This window comes from Sus scrofa, chromosome 5 (assembly GCF_054392235.1).
Source record: "Sus scrofa isolate SSC_HxYL_T2T_F1_AM1 chromosome 5, Sscrofa_HxYL_maternal_Yorkshire_Landrace_v2.0, whole genome shotgun sequence".
Lineage (NCBI taxonomy): Eukaryota > Metazoa > Chordata > Mammalia > Artiodactyla > Suidae > Sus > Sus scrofa.
Window position 1 is genome coordinate 78,148,089 of NC_139387.1, and position 16,316 is coordinate 78,164,404.

The window sequence follows — 16,316 nt, forward strand, 5'->3', positions numbered from 1 at the left end:
ATGACCCCGCAATCCCACTCTTGGGCATCTATCCGGACAAAACTCGACTTAAAAGAGACACATGCACCCGCATGTTCACTGCAGCACTATTCACAATAGCCAGGACATGGAAACATGCCAAATGTCCATCGACAGAGGAGTGGATTCGGAAGAGGTGGTATATATACACAATGGAATACTACTCAGCCATAAAAAAAGGATGACATAATGCCATTTGCAGCACCATGGATGGAACTAGAGACTCTCATACTGAGCGAAATGAGCCAGAAAGACAAAGACAAATACCATATGATATCACTTATAACTGGAATCTAATATCCAGCACAAATGAACATCTCCTCAGAAAAGAAAATCATGGACTTGGAGAAGAGACTTATGGCTGCCTGATGGGAGGGGGAGGGAGTGGGAGGGATTGGGAGCTTGGGGTTATCAGACACAACTTAGAATAGATTTACAAGGAGATCCTGCTGAATAGCATTGAGAACTTTGTCTAGATACTCATGTTGCAACAGAACAAAAGGTGGGGAAAAAATGAAATTGTAATGTATACATGTAAGTACAACTTGATCCCCTGCTGTACAGTGGGGAAAAAAAAAATTAAAAAAAGAAATTTCTTTTCTGATTTCTTCTTTGATTCACTGGTTACTTAGGAATATGTTGTTTAATTGCCACATATTTGTAAATTTTCCAGTTTTCCTTCTGTTATTGATTTCTACTTTCATACTATTACAGTGTGAAAAATACTTGGTATGATTTCAATCTTCTTAAATTTTCTAAGGCTTGTTTTGTGTCCTGTCATACGATATTCCTAAGGAATGTCCATATATGATTGCAAAGAAGTATATTCTGTTGCTTTTGCATGGAATGTATGTTTATGTCTACTATATCCATTTGGTCTAAAGTATGGTTCAAGCCAAATATTTCTTGTTGATCTTCTGTCTGGATTATCTACTCACTGTTGAAAGTGGGATATTGAAGGCCCCAACTACTAATGTATTTTTGTCTAGCTCACTTCATATCTATTAGTATTTGCCTACTATATTTAGGTGCTCCATCTTTGAGTGTGTATATATTACAACTGTTAACTCCTCATGATGAAATGACCCACTTTCACTATATAATGACTTTCCTCTCTTTTTACCATTTTTGGCTTAAAGTCTATTTTTCTGATATAAGTGTAGCTATCCCTGTTCTCTTTTGGTTTCTATTTAGATGGAATATTTTTTTCATCCCTTCACTTTTGGTGTATGTCTATCATTAAAGCTGAAATTAGTCTTTTGTATGAGCATATAGTTCAGTCTTTTTTTTTTTTTTTTGGTCTTTTTGTCCTTTTAAGGGCCACACGCATGGCATATGGGTGTTCCCAGGCTTGGGTTCTAATCGGAGCTGTAGCCACCAGCCTACACCAGAGCCACAGCAACGTGGGATTCCAGGTGCATCTGCGACCTACACCACAGCTCACAGCAACACCAGATCCTCTACCCACTGAGCGATGCCAGGGATTGAACCCAAAACCTCATGGTTCCTAGTCAGATTCATTTCCGCTGTGCCACAGTGGGAACTCCCAGTCTTGTTTTTTTATCCATCCACCCACTCTATGCATTTTGATTGGAGAAGTCAGTCTATTTACACTTAATTATTGATACGTAAGGACTTATTAGTGACATCTTATTGTTTTCTGATTGTTTTGTCTCCTGTTCCTTTTTTTGTCTGTGTCGCCTTTTTTGTGATTTGGTCATTTTCTGTAGTAGTATGCTCTGACTCCCTTCTCTCTTTCTACTGTGAATCTACTATAGCTTTTGCTTTGTGGTTCCTAAGAAGCTTGTATAAAACATCTATAAGTTTTATGTTGTTAACAACTTAACTTCAATTGCATCCTTTTATGTTTTTTTTCCCTTTTATGTTTTCAATGTCACAATTTGTCTCTTTTTATAGTATGTATTCATTAATAAATTATACCAGCTATAGTTATTTTTAATATTCATGTCCTTTAACCTTTGTATTAATAGTTAACATACCAACATAATACAGTATTGTTCTGAATTTGACTACATATTTACCTTTACCAGTGTGGTATATTTTCATAGGTATTCATGTTAATAATTAGCATCCTTTCATTTCAATTTGAAGAACTCATTTCAGCATTTCTTCTCAGGCAGGTCCAATGGAGATGAATTCCCTCAGCTTTTGTTTGTCTTGGAAAGTCTCTATTTCTCCTTTATTTCTGAAGGATGACTTTGCGTAGAAAAGTATTTTATAGCTCAGGTCACAGCTATATTCAAGAACTGTACCTATATTATAAATGAAATCTAAAACAGTGTGTTCCCACTGTGGAGCAGTGGGTTAAGAATCTAACTGCAGTGGCTCAGGTCACTGTAGATGTGTGGGTTTGCAGTAAAGGATCTGGCATTGCTGTAGCTGCGACTTGGGTTGCATATATTGAGGGTGCAACCATAAAGAAATAGCTAAAGATATATAACTTATGTATATAATTTTACTTGCAATAAGAGATTAGAATTCTATGATGCATTAGAAATTTTTCCTCATGATTTTATGCCTTATAACCTAAATAAGAAATTAAAATCAGTCTACTTAATGTATTAATGTCTGCAACTTAAACTTTGACTGTATTATTTAGTTTTCAGATCCAGGACTTTCCCAAAGAATTCTAAAGCACAGACAGAAAGGGTCAATGATTCTGGCATCACAATATGTTACCTATTTTGTGTTAAACATGAGTATTCATAGCACTACTTATATTCAATATTTTCTTACTGCCAGTGCAGTTCTTCATCCTTCTACACTTCAGATAGCTTCCTGTCACTACCACAGGTCTTACTTTAAGAAAAAGTCCAACAAAGCCTCATCTGCCTAACTAAAACTTATGATCTAACAATTAGACCAGTGGGCAAGATGGTATAAATATTTCTGACAAAGGAAAAGGAGAGATGTAATAGCACTATATTTGATGTAACTCTTCCATCTGCTCTTGAACCATACTTTCAATCTAGGTGCTCCATTAGGTTCCACAGAATAGTCTTCTAACACAGTAGGAGTAGTTTTATGATGTTGACCTAACCCAGGGTGAGGTCAGATAGAAAAATTAATGAGTCAGGAGTTCCCGTCATGGCTCAGTGGTTAACGAATCCAGCTAGGAACCATGAGGTTGTGGGTTTGATCCCTGGCCTTGTTCAGTGGGTTAAGAATCTGGCGTTGCTGTGAGCTGTGGTGTGAGTCGCAGACTCGGCTTGGATCCTGCGTTGCTGTGGCTTTGGCGGAGGCCTGTGGCTACAGCTCCAATTAGACCCCTAGCCTGGGAACCTCCATGTGCCGCGGGAGTGGTCCTAGAACAAGGCAAAAAGACAAAAAAAAAAAAAAAAAAAAAAAAAAAAAATTAATGAGTCAGATGAGCCCAAGGTGTGTCTCTCTTTCTCCCTTCCTCCCTTCTTTCCTTCCTTCCTTATTTCTTTATGTTTTTTTTTTTTCTTTTCTTTTCTGGACACCCCCTGGCATATGGAGTTCCCAGACCAGGGATCAGATCCAAGTCTCAGGTGCAACCTACACTGCAGCTGTGGCAATGCTGGAACCTTTAACCCACTGTGCCGGCTGGGAATCGAATCTGAGTTCTGACACTACAGAGATGCTGTCAGTTCCAGTGTGCCACAGTGGGAGATCTGTATGTCTCTTCTTTAGATTTCATTTTCTCTCAACCATAATGAATATTCCAAAATTTCAAGTATAACTTTCTGTTTAGATACTTGTAAACTGTTTTTAAGGAAGATAGCTAAAAACTAGAGAAGAAACAACGTTCCTGCTAAATATTTCTGTGCTTACTTTTACACTCATTCTTTGAGTAAAATACTTTTAATTAAGATAGTTTCAAATCATTAATTGATTATATAGAATTGTAATAAAGACTATTTTACAAAGGCTTTTAAAACTTAAGTGAACAATTTTAGAAATTTGTATGCTGCTTGATGGAAACATTAGTATACTATCCAGTACTATTTATTTTTTTGTGAGAAGAGATAATCTGACATATAAAGGAAATATAATTATTCTTTGGACTAGCCTGCTATTCCTTGAGACTAACATCTGTAGTCTTTGAGTGTTCATTACAACTGGACATATGTGAAAATGAAAAGTAGTATTGTCCTGGAAACTATTATAATCAAAGCAGTATAAAACTTTTTAGGATAATTGAAATTTTATTTCCTTAATAGCTTCTCTTAATGAAAATATGCTTAAGGATTATCTATAAAACAGTTTAAGGAATAAAGATAATTTAAAAGCAGAAAGAAATGTTTGCTTGCAATATAAAATTTCTTATTTACCTTTGTGGAATATAGAACATGTGTTGTGGAGGTGGTTTATACAGGACTCCTTCATACACAGGCCAGAGACCACTTAAAATTCTGAAGAGAGAACTCTTCCCACAACCATTGGGACCAGTTATCAAAAGATGCATTCCTTCTTCTACCTAAAGTAAGAAATAAAATTACAAATTATAATATTTTAAAATGATTTTCATTTGACAGCATTTAAAAGCGATTTAAAAAAAAATTCAAACATGATAACCGAGGATGGGCAAGCAATCAAAGAAAAATATATCAGGATTGAGAACATCAAATCTGGTTTTTGACTATGCTCTAAAGTTAAAAGCATCATAAAATAATTCAATTCTGAAATAAATGGATCTTAGAATGTCACTGACTTTCCAAAATTTTAATTGAAGTCTTATCGTCAGATATTACACATATATGTAGGAACACAACCACATGGAAATAAGAAACTGTGTAAACTTAAATTTAAATAGATTAAATTTATTGTCTTTATAATAATATTTGATTCAATGGAACCTGCAACCTCATAGTTTCCAGTCGGATTCATTTCCACTGCACCATGATGGGAACTCCTCAGTGTAGTATTTAACCACTGAGTCACAATGGGAACTCCTGTCAGTGTGGTATTTAAGATATTGCGGGAAGTTCGTCGTGGTGCAGAAGAAGTGAATCCAACTAGGAACCATGAGGTTGTGGGTTCGATCCCTGGCCTCGCTCAGTGGAATAAGGATCCAGCGTTGCCATGAGCTGTGGTATAGGTCGCAGACACAGCTTGGATCTGGCGTTGCTGTGGCTCTGGCGTTGCTGTGGCTCTGGCGTAGGCCAGCAGCTGTAGCTCCAATTAGACCCCTAGCCTGGGAACCTCCATATGCCATGGGTGCGGCCATAAAAAGAGAAAAAGAAAGAAAAAAAAAGAAAAGGTATTGTGAAGATCAAGGAAAAACGAACACCATTGAAAGATTTGATTTACTTCCAAGAACAAGTGATATTTTATAATAAGTGATTAAAATGAGTATAGTATGAAAGTATGAGAAGTAGAAATCTGCAGTATGTCTGTAGATGTATCTTTGTGTAGTATAGATACAACTATCTACGTGTCAATGATGTAGAATACATTATTTTGGAAACTCAAAGATGAAAGGGCATTATATTATTTGTAATCATGTCAATATACAAAGTCAGTTCCACATATATACATTATTCATTTGCTGTGTATAACATAAGTTAAATCTTTTATTGAAAGAGGGCAATGGGGAGAGGAAGGGAGGAAGGGAAGGAATAAAAGGAAGAGTGTTGATGGAAGTTTAGATAAAGGAACTAAGAATGTATGCAATAAGTATACGAAGAGCAAAAAATGGTTCAGGTTCATATTCTGCGTAAATAATTAGATCTTTCCTTGGCAGACATTGACTGAGTATCTGCATGTGCCTGCCATTCTTCTAGGCACAGGGGATACATTGTCACCTAAGACAAAGTTCCTGTTCTCGTGGAGCTTACATTCCAATGGGAAAGGTGGCAATAAATAAATGAACAAAAATAAATAAAAAATAAATAAATGAACAAAAAATGAACTAGCGATAAATGCTATTATGATAGCAAAAAAGGAAGATGTTTTAGGGAACGATGGCAGCACCATGAGGTTGGAGGAGGGGTAGACTTATTTCGATTGCATGGTCAGGAAAGTCCTCTTTTGAGGAGGTAACATTTTGGCTTAGCCTGGGTGACAAGAGGCAACCAGTCAGATCTGGAGGAAGAGCTTCCAGGCAGTGAAGATAGCTACCACAAGGACATAAGACAGGAGCAGGCTTGAGTCTGTAAAAATGTATCCACAGATATTTATCTCCCTAATTATAGCCCAACTGAAACACCATTTTGAGAGAATAAAGTTTAAAAAAAAAAATCCTGGGAAGAACCCAGAAAGAATTAATTTCATGATTTGCTCTGCTCTTTCAGGAGAGAGGGGACTAAGAAAGTTTAATTTTATAGAAGCATAAATACTTTTCAAATGACCTTTTAAAGATATATGCCACAGCAAAAGGTAAATGGCAAAATAGTTTAATAGGTTCATTCTCTATTAGGAATTCTCAGAAATTTAACACATTTTGAGTTGTAATATAACATTACAACTACATTAATATTATTTTTCAGAATAGGTTTTCTCATATTTAGTAAACAGATAGCGTGAAGCAAAAGAATTCCCATATTTACTGAATTTTCTTCTCCAAAGGTTTGTCAATTCTGAAAGGCCAACATAAGAATAGGAACCTTTTCCTCTAGAAACCTGCTTATTTGCCAATCCATCCAGAGGAAATAGAACTTTCTATTATATTTTATAGACCTGACACTTCAAATAAAACTGCTTGTCTGACTCAGAAATAAAACAATTATCATACAGCATACTATATTAATATGTAGCTTTGTAAAGGCTCAAAATTTATGACGCTTTTACTAGATTAAGTATTTAAAAATTCGTTGTACATAAAATCAACTTGGCTCTGAGTTTTTTCACAAAAAGAGTGTGATGTGTCCCGAATAATGGGGTTGGTAGGTAGAAGAATTGGAATCTTCCTCCATTTAATAAATGGAGCCACAGAAGTTGATATTATGAAAACTAACCTGATGAAGAACCTCTATACAAAAAGTCATAAATTATATATTGCTAAAGTATTAGTAAATAAGTTCAATATCCCATGTAGGTCTCTTCAAAGGCTTTACTTTAAAGCTACTTAAGACTATGCTGACTAGTACAACCACTATGAAAAACAGTATGGAGTTACCACAGAAAACTAAATGTAGAACTACCACATGATCCAGCAATTCCATTCCTGGGCATATATCCAGGCAGAACTTTCATTGAAAAAGATATGTGCACCCTTATGTTCATTGCAGCACTATTCACAATAGCCAAGACATGAAAACTACTGAAATGTCCATCAACAGATGAATGGATTAAGAAGATGTGGTATATATACACAATGGACCACGACTCAGCAAAAACAAAACAAAACAAAACAAAACCCTAAAATAATGCCATTTGCAGCAACATGGATGGAACTAGAGACTCATACTAAGTGAAGTAAGTCAGAAAGAGAAAGACAAATACCATATGCCACCGCTTAAATCTGGAATCTAACATATGGCACAAATGAACCTATCTACAGAAAAGAAACAAACTCATGGACATAGAGAATAGACTTGTGGTTGCCACGGGGGAGGGGGAGGGAGTGGGATGGACTGAGAGTTTGAGGTTAGTAGATGTAATCTATTGCATTTGGAATGGATGAGCAATGAGATCCTGCTGTATAGCACTGGGAACTACTATCTATCTAGTCACTTGTGATGGAACATGATGGAGGATAATGTGAGAAAAAGAAAGTGTATATATATGAATTATCATATTATATGTATAACTGGGTCACTTTTGTATACAGCAGAAATTGACAGAACATTGTAAATCAACAATAATAAAATAAAAAGATTATGCTATATAGTTAGCACCTAATTGCTACTCTGTAGGTCTGTAAGTGGAAGAATAAAGTCCAACCAAATTGTAGTTAAAACACAATTTCTCTTACATTTATTAACACAGAATTCCCCCCATTTAGTACGTTTCATTCTCTTCCAGCAGCCTTATGCATTTGCAAATACATCTTTAATAACTAAACCTAAAACTAAAATCCATTTTAAAATCATTAAATGCACATGTACTGTTTTGTTTGTAATTCTTTTATCAAGTCCAATCATGTCATTGTTTGAACTAAGCTCAGATAACTTAATTTATACTTAGCAAATTATTTTGTACTTGAATCCCAAAATAGTTTAAATTTTACAATGCTTTAAATCACAGCCTCAGATGTATTACCTATTTTTGCATCTTAGTTTTTGTAATTGAGAAAGAATATTAAATCGCAACTATTATTCTCAGCAGAATAAAACACTAAATTCCAATTCATGAATCTTCTGATTATTTTTTCCTAATCCATGATGTGATTATTGGTAATATGAATTAAATTTAGAGAATGTATATTAAAGGAAATAAACTTGTTGATGACCTCTACCCTCATATTTTAGTAAATACATAAAACATAGGCTTGTATTTTTTGAATAACTCCTGTAAGGAAAAAAATTAAAAATTTATTTCCAGATTTCTGAGGACGTTTCCTATTATTCCCCAAATTTACCTTGTATAGGCTCTCAAAACTGTAATTTTGATTTTCAACCTGGCAATAAAGCAGTAGCAATCAAATTTCTTTTTTTCCTCTGCTTTTTGAGGAAGTAACTGCTTCTGTGACTGAGACACTGTGCATACCTTTCTTGATTACCCCTCCTTTCTATATGTGCCTCCAAGTATTTAACATAAGGTACATGAATTCTGAGTTGTTTTGTGTTAGTGTGTTGGCAACAATCAGAAGATTCTTGAATATCACCTTACTTTGAAGTTTAGCCTGGAAGCCACCACTTCTCCAGTTGGTGTAATTATGGGAACATTTTCACAAATAATTCCATGATCCACATCAATAACTTTCCCTACAAGTTAAGGAACAGTTTAAGTTTCAAAAGCTATCACGTGTTATTGCTAATTAAATAACTAAAAGTGTAATGCAGCATAACAGATAAATGCACTATAAAGATAATTCACAGTAACAAATCATAGAAACAAATGTAAGTATAGATACCATATTTGAAGCCAAATCTAATGTAAATTTTCACATTTTGATACATCTATTTGAAAAATTTATCTCAGAAATATTATTTTACAATAACACAATGTCAATATCATGAGAGCAAAGCTAAATTCTATCTAGTATAACCCAGCCACACTATATATAACTATTTATTTCTCTAAATTAACCTTTCCTACAAAACAAACAAAACAGTGCTGCAGAAAGGAATAATACAATTTTTACAACTATAATAACCAAACTAATTGATAGAAAGATGAGCAATATGACATTAACTCTAATTCTGCTATTTGCATTTTAAAAGTAAACAATGTGTAGTTTCCAAAAATATGTGCCAGGTGTGCAGTTTCCAAAAATAATTCTAGAAATGTTGTCCTAAATCAAAGCATAATATTTTTATAATAATGTTAGTCGCTACTCCTCAAAATGCAGCACTAACTTTAGGAATAACTATTTAAATATTAGATATTGATTCCTTATAACTGGTTAAAGCTATCTTCTAAAAAACATTGGTTCTGTTGATAAACACTTAAAATATAGGAAAAATATAAAAACATTTGTGTTTAATACCTTTGATTTCCAATGTCTCATTGAGGGGTAAGTCCCTATTAGCTCCACTGTTGCTATGGTTTTCAGACTCTTGCATGACAGCAGATCTCTTATAAATGCCTCTTTTTACTTCATCAAAGACCCAAAACATATTGTATACTCTAGCAGTATAGCCTGCTAATTCAGTGATCTAAAACCAAGACATGGAGAAAAATAGAGTTAATATACTCAGGACAGACTTTTAAATAAATATACAATCATATAAGCTTTTTGATTTAATGTTGAGGATTCTATTTTATTATACATGAAAAACAGATAATACATCTGACAACTAATACAAATAACACTAAAAAATCTTCCCAAGAAAGCAGCATGGCAAACCATTAGTTTAAGTTTGATTGGAATTATAAAACACGTAAAAAATATTCATTCAAATCAGGGTTCAAAGAGAAATGTAAAGATTTCATAATATTAAAGAGACTTAAAAATCTTTCAATAAAATTTCTGACTTTGACCCTGTTACCGTGACAAATTTCATTTCCAGAAATTGGAAGTATTGGGAAAAGCTTAAATTCATTCAGTGAAATAATGATCCTTTATTTTGATATCTTTTCTCAATTTAAAATAGAAGATTTTAAATAGAGAATGTATTTTTCTTATTATGAAATGACGTTTCTGAGTCAAGTTGATTGTCAAAATTTCTAAGCTTGGCCAGCCCTGCTAGAGAATACCAATAGTGGGAGTGAGCGCAGTGAAAAGCTCTAAATTCATTTTGGTCTATATCCTACAATTCAGCTTCTTTTCAAGCCAAACATGATTCATATGCCCAAAGAAAAACATTAACTATGACTTTTTTCTAGATGAGATTATAAATTGAGATAAATCTCCACTTTAGTACATAAGGCTTAATACAGTGGCGTCTTGTTCCTCTTCCTCTGGTTGTCCAGTTTACGTTGAACTCCAGCTGCTTTTCTATCAAAAGAACACCTTATCATCGGGGTACTGTGAAAGGTGACTCACATCCTGTCAAGACAATCTTTGTCGGTGAAAAGGAAAGCACAAAAACCATTCTCTTACATAAATGTCTACTAGGAAATTGGTGTCAATAAGCAAGGCATGTTACTAAGACATGTCTTTTAAGCAATAAACAATTTCGACATTTGTGTAAGATTTTTGTGTGTGCAAAACTTAAGCAGGTATTATTGTTAAAAGCCTTCTACCACTGGAGTTCCTGTTGTGGCGCAGTGGTTAACGATCCAACTAGGATCCGTGAGGTTGCGGGTTCAGTCCCTGGCGTTGCTCAGTGGGTTAAGGATCTGGCGTTGCCGTGAGCTGTGGTGTAGGTTGCAGATGCGGCTCGGATCCCGCGTGGCTTTAGCTCTGGCGTAGGCCGGTGGCTACAGCTCCGATTCAACCCCTAGCCTGGGAACCTCCATGTGCCACGGGAGCGGCCCTAGAAAATACAAAAAAAAAAAAAAAAAAAAAAAAAAAAAAGGCTTCAACCACATATCTCTACTGTGTGACAAGTCTGTAATTAGATTAGTATTTTATTTCTATATATTAATGTTAAAGGCATTATATAGAGTAATTTCTAAAATGTCATCTAGAAGAATCTCTTGATTTCCCAAGTAGAGGAAAACTGAGCTAAGAAGTAACAAAATATGGGTCTAAAAGAAACCAGGGTAGGAGTTCCCGTCATGGCGCAGTGGTTAACTAATCCGACTAGGAATCATGAGGTTTAGGGTTTGAATCCGGCCCTTGCTTAGTGGGTTAAGGATCTGGCATTGCCACGAGCTGTGGTGTGGGTCACAGACGTGGCTCGGATCCCGAGTTGCTGTGGCTCTGGCGTAGGCCAGCGGCTACAGTTCTGATTGGACCCCTAGCCTGGGAACCTCCATATGCTGTGGGAGTGGCCCTAGAAAAGGCAAAACGACAAAATAAATAAATAAACAAACAAATGAAAAAAACCAGGGTAAATATATTTGCATTTAAAAAAATCCAGGGAGTTCCCAATGTTGCTCAGTGGTTAAGGAACTGACTAGTATCCATGAGGATGCGGGTTCGATCCCTGGCCTCACTTAGTGGGTTAAGGATCTGGCATTGCCATGAGCTGTGGTTTAGGTCACAGATGTGCCTCAGATCCCACGTTGCTGTGGCTGTGGCATAGGCCGGCAGCTGCAGCTCCAATTCAACCCCTAGCTGGGGCCCTCCATATGCCGTGGGAGTGGCCCTAGAAAAAGGCAAAAAGACAAAAAAAAAAAAAAAAAAAAAATGCAAAGCTGGAGTTCCCACTGTGCCTCAGTGGGTTAAGAACCCAACAGAGTGTCTGTGAAGATGTAGATTCTATTCCTGGCCTCGTTCAGTGGGTTAAGGATCTGGTGTTGCCACAGCTGTGGTGTAGGTTACAGGCACAGCTCAGATCTGGCTTTCCTGTGGCTACCGGCATAGGCCAACAGCTGCAGCTCTGATTCAACCCCTAGCCTGGGAACTTCCATATGCTGCAGGTGTGACTGTTAAAAAGGAGAAAAAAAATCCAAAACCAAACGTAGAGGTAATTAAAGAAAGGCAGGAGGCACTAAGTTAGTAGACCAAGATGCAAGGAGGAATGGGCAAAAAACAATTTTTAAAAAAAACTGAGAATGTGACTGTGGACAAATTGCTTTGGGATATAAGACATGTAGATTGCTCTAGGACACTAAAAAGAAGCCTCGTTCCCTCTAGAACTAGTGGAGAATCCATGATGCTTTCATGTGCTTTCATAGCAGTAATGAGATTTTTGATAAGGAAAATTTCTATGATTCAATGCACATACAAGCAAAATAAAATGAAATGCAATCAATTTTTGGAGACAATCTAGAAAAATGAATTGATATTCTCTCTGACTTAGCCAGTATTTCAATGCAAGATGGCAAAAATTCTGATTTTTCATTTAATTTCAATAATAAATAATTTATTGTATCAAAAAAACTTATCCCCAAAACTTGTCTCGAGATTACCAAAATTACTATTTGAAAAAAAATTCGATTGACTTGTTTTGGTATGTGGCCTAAACAACTGGTTTTAATTAAAAAAAAAAAAACCAAACAATTCAATAAATCAATTGTTGAATGAGATTGAAAAATTTTGTCAGCAAAACACAAATTGCAACAACTTTATATAATTTATTCAAGGCAAATTTAATAAGCAGCTTAATTTATAATGATACTTAGGTAAGGAATCGACACAAAAGCCACAAGAGTAATTAATAGTGAGACTGTTCATGAGAATATTGCTTAATATCTGAATTGAATAAGGTGATTTTTAATCTTAATCCTGTGATATCTGTAGGTCTTATTACCATATCTTCGGGAAATATATACTGACAGTATACAATATCCCAAGCATTAAAATAGACATTAGAAGTGAATAAGATAGTTCCTGCTTTCCACTCAGGGTCTCATACAGGAAACAGACAATTATAATTGGTAAAGCACCAGATGTACTATGAACACAGAAGGCAAACCCAGACTCTGCAGGGAAGTCAGGAAGAAAGTGGAATCACAGGAGTTCCCTTCGTGGCTCAGCGGTAACAAACTCGCCAGTATCCATGAGGATGCTGGTTTGATCCCTGCCTTGCTCAGTGGGTTTAGGATCTGGCATTGCTGTGAGCTGCAGTATAAGCCAGCAACTGCAGCTCCAATTCGACCTCTAGCCTGGGAACCTCCATATGCCACGGGTGTGTCCCTAAAAAGAAAAAAGAAAAAAAAAGTGGAATCACAGACTAGTTTTTTAAAATGTGGTGTTAAGTTTTGACTTGTCCTGAAGGATATGTAAAGGTTTGCAAGGCATATATGCAATATTATTGGCTAACATTTATCGAGTGCTTATTCTGTATTGTCTAAAATACAGGTATTAATTTGCAATGACTCTACAAAGTCATCACTATCATTATTCCCATATTACAGATGAGGAAATAGACACAGGTCAAGTTCACATAATTTGTAAATACTGGAGCAAGAATTTAAATTTAGGCTCTCTGGCTCAGAAGCTATACTGCAGACCCTTTTTGTAGAATTTAAAAATAAATATGTTGTACTATAGATAGAAAAAGAGGAGTTAACAATAGAAAGTGTAAAAATTAAAAGGTATTAGCAATAATACACTTGGGAGTTATCCTTTATCTTGATTATATTTTTAGCAATTTTTGGCAGAGAAAAGATGTTTCCAAAAAAATAAGCATATGTGGTAATTTATGTTTGCTTCATTTTTATATATCTTATTTTAATCAAGTTGACAATAAGAAAGGCAAGTACCTCTTTGTATGAAGACATAATCCTTTCAATAGCATCAGCTCCAGAGGCCAATAAATTTCGAGCAGTGGTAAAGGCTTCTGTCCGTTCACTAACCATAGCTTGTTTTTGACCATCCTCTAGATCTAAAAGCAAATTACAGAATTATTGAGTTTTTTTCAAATTACTAAACGCTTTATTTTATACAAACGAAATTGTAACTAAAACAACCATATGCAAATTTTTCGTTACTATCAGCAATTTCCTAGGAATTAATGAAGTATTAAAGTATATTATTTGTGCTATATTTTATTTAAATTCCTTTGCTCTATCATTTTTCTAGGAAAGTTAGAAGAATTAAATCTATAGGAATTAAGGCTATTTTTATTTAGCATTTTTTCAACCCTTTCCAAATTCAATTCCCTGCTTTTATTATAGCTAGATAATAAAATACTACTGATCCAGTCAATAAAATACGACTAACTGCAATTTAAGCAAATATTTCTGGTGTGATTTCTTTAATGGAAATGCAAAGTAGCTGACTCTCATAATCTAGCTCTGTCTACCTGTTTCAGCTTTCACACTATAGTTCAGCAGCACCACCAACATGAAATACTGTTTATCCTCTGGCATTTGCAAATATGATTTCTTTTGATTTTAATATACCTTTCTTCTTATCAAGCTCTTTCTTCAAGAGTAAACTTCTTAGTACAAGTTTTCCTAAAAACCAGTCTGGCTTTTCCAATGGACTTTAAGTTCCTTAAAGGGAAAAACTGTATATTATTCTTTATTCCTGGTGCTCGGTAGAGTGTCTGGAACATAATACTCCTTAATGTGTTTTGAATGGATGCATGGATGAATGAATGGATAGATAGATAGATGAACACCCTAAATTACTGTCAATGAAGAATTATGGTGTCAAGCATTGATTTTACTTGAGTATTGGATTAACCATGGAGTTTCCATTGTGGCTCAGCAGGTTAAGAACCCAACTAGGATCCAGGAGGATGTGGGTTTTATCCCTGGCCTCCCTCAGTGTGTTAAAGATCCAGCAGAGCCACAGCTGTAGTGTAGGTCACAGATGCAGTTCAGATCTGGTGCTGCTGTGGCTGTGGCTGTGGCTGGCAGCTGCAGCTCTGATTCGACCCCTAGCCTGGGAATGTCCATATGTCGCAAGTGCACCCTTAAAAGAAAGAAAGAAAGAAAGAAAGAAAAAATAATAATCATGAGTCTATGGGGACCTTTTATGATAGTTCAGTATGGTCCCTCCTAGCTCGACAGTTAATCACTGCTCTAGAGAACACTTTTAGTTCCCTTGAAGTTAGTTAGTTTCCTTGAAGAATAAAAAAAGAAAGGCTTTGAGCATTGGTTTAAGTGAGAAATAAAGATGTGATTGGATAAATAGTATGGGAACAGAATGTAGATATTCTTAAACACATTTAAATGTGTGATAAAATTTAGATAGCCACAAAAAAATGCCAAAGGATTCTCAGCAAGTTACCAAAATAGTGATTGCTGTATCGGTTAAAGTGCTAAGAATAGTTTTGGCTCAGGGAATCTGGCTGGTGATGTAAAATAATTATGGGATTTTACGAATTGGGTTAAAAGGGGCTTGAATAATAGCTTTTGCTTACAGCCTCTGTTAAGAAGAAATAATACTACTACAGATGGACTGGTGTTTGATATGGCATGTACTTTCTTTGTTGCTTTGTCAAACTAATACCTACTGGATTTTCTCCATGCTTTTAGCAACAAAATTACAAATAGCTCTGAACAGATCTCATGACTTTTATTCCACTGGTCGTCCTTTGGCAGGTACTAAAGACCAGTGCTGTAGTATTTTGTCATACACACAACAGCCAGCTGCATAACTTCTATGAAAGGCCAGATTCCTTAGTGTCAGACATAAATTCATGAACTAAAGCACTCATCTATTTTGTATCCTCGGTTAACCCATTTCAATTTTCCTCATCAAATACTTTAAATATTTTGTCAAAAGCTTCTCATTTCAGGATTTAATAGTTAATATTATTTCTGCTTATTTTGCTGCTACTTTTCAGCTCTGATAAGTATATATTAAAACACGATCTGTTACTACTTCACAGAAAAGGTGAGAAAAGATTTTAAAAACTAAGGTTTCATCATTGTACATTTCTTCAAGTCTATGAACTGTACTACGATTACTTGGTCTCAAATAAAGTTAAGTCCCTATAGAATAAGTCCAATGTAGCTAATATGGAAGAAACATAGTGAAAGGAAAAAAGCAATGCACAAGAAATCACATAATGTCTTTTATTCTTAGTGCTTCCACTAACCATCTGTGTGACCTTAGGCAGGCCTGGTGCTCCAGACTAGATGACTACTTGTAAGCACCTCTTCTGATGTGAAAATGACATGATTCCATATTCAGTTTCGCAGTGTGAACTTGAATATAAATGTAATCCTGCCCTAACCATAATATTTTACTTAAAGTT

At 35.3% G+C, this 16,316-nt stretch overlaps 1 protein-coding gene across 2 annotated transcripts in view; it reads right to left on the reverse strand.

Annotated features, from left to right (window-relative positions):
- ABCD2 (ATP binding cassette subfamily D member 2) overlaps positions 1 to 16,316 on the reverse strand; it is a 58,361-nt gene that overhangs the window by 34,090 nt on the left and 7,955 nt on the right. For both annotated transcript variants that reach the window (XM_021092531.2, XM_085025174.1), the window contains 4 exons: positions 13,867 to 13,988; positions 9,596 to 9,764; positions 8,776 to 8,870; positions 4,335 to 4,480 (listed from right to left, as the gene is read on the reverse strand). In XM_021092531.2, the coding sequence (XP_020948190.1) occupies positions 4,335 to 4,480; positions 8,776 to 8,870; positions 9,596 to 9,764; positions 13,867 to 13,988 (532 nt within the window). The remainder of the gene's footprint in view (positions 1 to 4,334; positions 4,481 to 8,775; positions 8,871 to 9,595; positions 9,765 to 13,866; positions 13,989 to 16,316) is intronic.